Raw genomic sequence first — 4555 nt, 5'->3', positions numbered from 1 at the left:
ATTAGGACCCACATAGACCACAGGGTGAGCACCCCCTGCTGGCCTCACTAACACCTCTTCCAACAGCAACCTAGTTTTCCCAGGTGGTCTCCCATCCAGGTACTGACCAGGCTCAGCCCTGCTTAGCTTCAGTGGGTAGCCAGTCTTGGGCTGCAGGGTGAAATGGCTGTGGCCATTAAAGTTTAAAGTTTAATTTGTTTAGGAAGCATGGTGTCTCTTTTCACTGTTACGCTGATGACACCCAGATTTATTTGCCACTTCAGCGCTCTGATAGCAACACCTTTGACACTTTGTTGGCTTGTATGAAGGATATAAATATCTGAATGACATCAAACGTCCTCAACCTTAATGACTGAAATTATCCTTTTTGGTCCCCCTAGTGGCATTCCCTTAAAATATCTCAATAATCACTTCCCAAGCTAAAACCCTTGTTAAAACGTGGGTGTTTTTCTTGACAGTGAGCTGAAACTTGATAGTTAAATTAATTCTGTGGTTAAATCCTGTTTCTTTCATCTCCGTCTTCTCTCTAAAGTCAAACCTTTCAAAACTTTGAGAGAGTATTTCATGTTTTCATATCATTACGTTTAGATGATTGTAACTCACTGTATTGTGGAACGAATGCCACTACCCTGGCCCGTCTCCATTTGGTCCAAAATGCATCAGCAAGACTCTTAATGGGCCTACGTAAATTCACTCATATCATTTCTGTTCTAGCTTCCCTGCGTTGGCTACCTGTGCAGTTTAGAGTGGAATTTAAAATCCTTGTTTTTGTTTTTAAGTCTTTAAATAACTTAGTTCCCTCATATCTGTCTGAACTGCTTTCCTTACACAACCCTTCTCGAGCTCCTAGATCCAGTAATCTTACATTGCTTAGAGTTAAACCAAAGAAAAGTGGGGAATGTGCCTTTGCTGTTGTTGGCCATAAACTCTGAAATAGTTTACCAGTTCATATTAGATCTGCTCCTACTTTACAGGTTTTTAAATCTCTACTCAAAATGCATTACTTCTCCATCACTTTTAATGTTCCTTGATGTTTCATCTGTTTTTGATCTGATGGCATTCTTGGTTCTGTTTCTTATATGTTGTTATATTTTTTATAATTGCTTTTAGCTATGATCATATTGATTTTATTTACTCTGTTCATGTCTTATTTACTACTTTTTTTTTTATTTAATGCTGTAAAGCACACTGGACAGCTGCTGTGGTAAATGGTGCTATATAAATAAATGAAACTTGAAACTTTAGAGCTTTATAAATGAAAACCTTTCTTATGGTCAGTATTGGGATTAAATGGGTTAAGTGTCCTGTTTTACCTGGATTCACCATATAATTCAAACAGTTTGTATATGAAATGATTAAGTGTGTGTGAACCATTCAGATGACTCTAAACTAAAACACTATTTATTTTGTAATGCATAAAACTAGAAGAAAAAAAAAAGTTACTAAATGGACATTTAATACACACCATGGGCTTTAAATGGAGATTCTCAACCATTTTTTTTTAATGAAATGTAACAGTAATACTTTAGTTCTCCAAGGCCAGTTTTACTTTAGTCAGTTACTGAGCTGCAACTGAGCAATCATAATAAAGAAAGCTGTGAAATAACACAAAAACCTTACAAGCCCTTCACAGTTTTGTGATGACTGAGAGCGTACGTGCTGTTTTTGTGTCCTGGGGTGAAATGACGTCCTCTTGAATTCATACTGCTGTGTGGCTCCATTAAATATAGTGCAGAGCTGGAGATTTCTCTCTCTGTGGTTTTTACTCATTTATCCTGGTGAAGTTGAAGCCTGAAGCAGGACAATGTTTCCTCAGACATCTTTGACATTCATGTTGTTTGCCATTTTTGATATAGTTACGTAGGATACTATAAAGGGCATAAATGATTTTGCATTCATGAGAGTTGAAACAGTGTGTGATTGATGCAACAGTAAATGAAGAGCCTCAACATATTTATAGTCATTACAAACACTACACATCTGAAGACAGCAGACTTCTTACTAAACAGTGTCCATATGTCTCTTCCACAGTCTGTAGTTTGAGTAGATAAATCTGCCTGATGTGCTCACGCTTCTACTGACATGTTTCTCATTCGTCTCTGATGTCTCAGGTGATCCAGATGGGTGTTCTGTGTGTTTCATGTGCGTGTCGTCCGCTCTGTCCTGTGTCTGCACCTCGGCCCGTAACACAGATGATAGGCCGTTTGCCGAGGGTCTGGTGTCACGGCCAGCTCTTCCTCTGCTGGAAGATAGAAAGGAGTCTCATGGTCAGTCTGTCTCTCATCATCTGAAGTCTCTGACCCTCTTTCAGCTGCATGCAAAAAGACCTTCATGAAAGATGCAAGAAACTCTGCACTCACAGGTGCACTACAGTGTGTCAGTTTTAAGGAAACGGTCACCCAAAAATGAAAATCCTGTCATCATTTACTTACCCAACCCTGTGTAAGTTTACTTTTTCTGCTAAACACAAAAGATATTTTGCAAAATGTGAGTAACCAAACAGTTGCTGAAAGTCATTCACGTCCATTGTGTGTGTGTGTGTATATATATGAGAAACTCAAACAGGTTTGAAACAACATGAGGGTAAATAAATGATGACAGGATTTTAATTTTTGGTTGAACTCTCTTTAACTTGTGCGAACTAAACACTGAACCTAATGGTAAATGTTAAATCAGACTGACTCTTTGAGGAAATCAAAATTATAGTTCCTCTGTGTTTTCAAACTAACATTATCTATCAGTCTGAAAGCTCAATTAATTCTTATTAGCATGTGATCAAACAGCATCTTTAATACATTATCATTCAAAATAGAGAACTTTATTACTCACATCCTGTGCGTTGCACATTAACATGTTTTGCACATTAACACTGTTTTCATTCATTTCCTTTTCCAACACACTAAATTACTAATCACTACAATATTAAGTTAAAGTGATGAAAAACATCCATTTTCTCTTTAATCAAGCAGGGAAAAACACAAATAGTACAAAGAGACAGTGTAAAAGTGATTGTGTGTATGCAGTATTTCCTGCTGCTGTCTTAAGTTGTTGTTGATGATGATGAGGATCTATTGTTAGCACGAATAAGAGATTTTAGCGCAGCTACCAGACAAGACTGAGACGGTTTTATTATCAGTTATAAAATCACGTAACTGAATTGTGAGATTGAAACTTGAATGTAATCCATATTATTTTATTTAAGTGTCTAACTGAAGTTTTTAACTTCTCAGCTTATAAATATGTTTTAGAAAATACACTTTTGACATATTGCAAATAATATAATGTAGGACCTTTATACACAAACTCAGTAACTCACAATTTATGGTTATTTACTTTGAGCTTGCGAGTTATGATGGGAATGTACAGTACATACACAAACACTATTCTATATTCTGTTCTATACTATTCAAAAGCTTGAGGTCAGTAAGTTTTTTTTTTCTGAAATAAATATATACTTCTATTTAGCAAGGATGCACTGAATTGATCACAAGTGACAGTAAAGACATTTATAATGTTCCAAAAGTAACTTTCTATTTCTATTTATCTTTAAATCCTGAAAAATAAAATGTATCAGTTTCCATAAAAATATTGTGCAGCACAACTGTTGTCAACATTGATAATAACCAGAAATGTTTCTTGAGCAGCAAATCAGTATATTAGAGTGATTTCTGAAGGAACATGTGACACTGAAGACTGGAGTAATGATGCTGAACATTCAGATTTGATCGCAGAAATAAATTACATTTTAACAGATTTTCACATAGAAAAAGCTATTTTAAATTGTAATAATATTTCACAATTTTTACTGTGTTTTTGATCAAATAAACGCAGTCTTTCAAATTTTATTACTGACCTTAAACTTTTGAATGGTAATGTGCTGTCTATGTTACATTGCCCCGGTTTCCCCATTATCCCCATTCCCCATCTCATGGCTAATGTAAGTAGTTTGACGTGTGTCTTACTCTCTCTGAGTTTCCAGCTGAGGAGAGCGATGAGCAGCAGCAGGAGCGCCGTCACAGGGAAGAAGACTCCCGTCCACAGAAACCATCCCGGGACCTCGTTCAGAAACGCCGCTATAGACATCAACTCCGCCGGCCGCGGCCCGTCTCTGGTGCTGGACTTTGGGCTCTGAGGGAAAGCTGAAACCCGTGATGATTTAGAGGGATTTACGGCGGCTGGTTAATGCTTCACTGACTGACCTCTGAACTCAAGAGAGCTGCTGCTTCTCTGTGTGTTTCTGTTGTTATCAGAACAAATTACATCAACAGAGAAAACAAACACACTAATGCATGTCAGAATTAGTCAACACGGGGATTCAGTGCTGCTAATGGAGGAAGATCTGTGCTTTCTGCCTCTCTGAAACCTGTCAGTGTAACCGACAAAGTTAGGATTTTATTTCTTTTGTGAAACACAGGTGTGCAGCAGAATGTCCAAGCTGCTCTTGTCAATGCATTTCTTCTTGTAACATCCATAGCAATTGACATCTGGCCCAGCACTGGGCCAAGCAAGCAGTTACACTCAGCCAAATAGTAACTTATAACCAGCCCTGAACTGA

The 4555-nt window shown here is 37.5% G+C and overlaps 1 protein-coding gene across 2 annotated transcripts; it reads right to left on the bottom strand.

Moving 5' to 3' along the window:
* Positions 1 to 1456: 1456 nt before the first annotated feature.
* LOC127182911 (small leucine-rich protein 1-like) lies at positions 1457 to 4145 on the bottom strand. 2 transcript variants are annotated; one of them, XM_051138611.1, is made up of 2 exons: positions 3963 to 4145; positions 1457 to 2311 (listed from the first exon to the last, which is right to left on the bottom strand). In XM_051138611.1, the coding sequence occupies exons 1-2, from the start codon at positions 4081 to 4083 to the stop codon at positions 2139 to 2141; spliced, it is 294 nt and encodes a 97-aa protein (XP_050994568.1). In that variant the 5' UTR covers positions 4084 to 4145; the 3' UTR covers positions 1457 to 2138. The 2 variants fall into 2 exon arrangements, with proteins under 2 accessions (XP_050994568.1, XP_050994569.1); XM_051138612.1 differs by having other exon boundaries at positions 1461 to 2242; positions 3963 to 4143.
* Positions 4146 to 4555: the final 410 nt, after the last annotated feature.

The sequence above is a fragment of the Labeo rohita genome, chromosome 20 (genome assembly GCF_022985175.1).
Source record: "Labeo rohita strain BAU-BD-2019 chromosome 20, IGBB_LRoh.1.0, whole genome shotgun sequence".
In the NCBI taxonomy this organism is placed as follows: Eukaryota; Metazoa; Chordata; class Actinopteri; order Cypriniformes; family Cyprinidae; genus Labeo; species Labeo rohita.
The sequence above is the reverse complement of the archived record's forward strand: the minus strand, read 5'-3'. Positions and strand labels throughout refer to the sequence as shown.

Coding starts and splice junctions, on each gene's coding strand:
- LOC127182911 (XM_051138611.1), bottom strand. CDS start 4,083: ATGTCTATAGCGGCGTTTCTGAACGAGGTCCCGGGATGGTTTCTGTGG. Junction 2,312..3,962: donor CAGCTGGAAACTCAGAGAGA/GTAAGACACACG, acceptor TTTTGCATGCAG/CTGAAAGAGGGTCAGAGACT.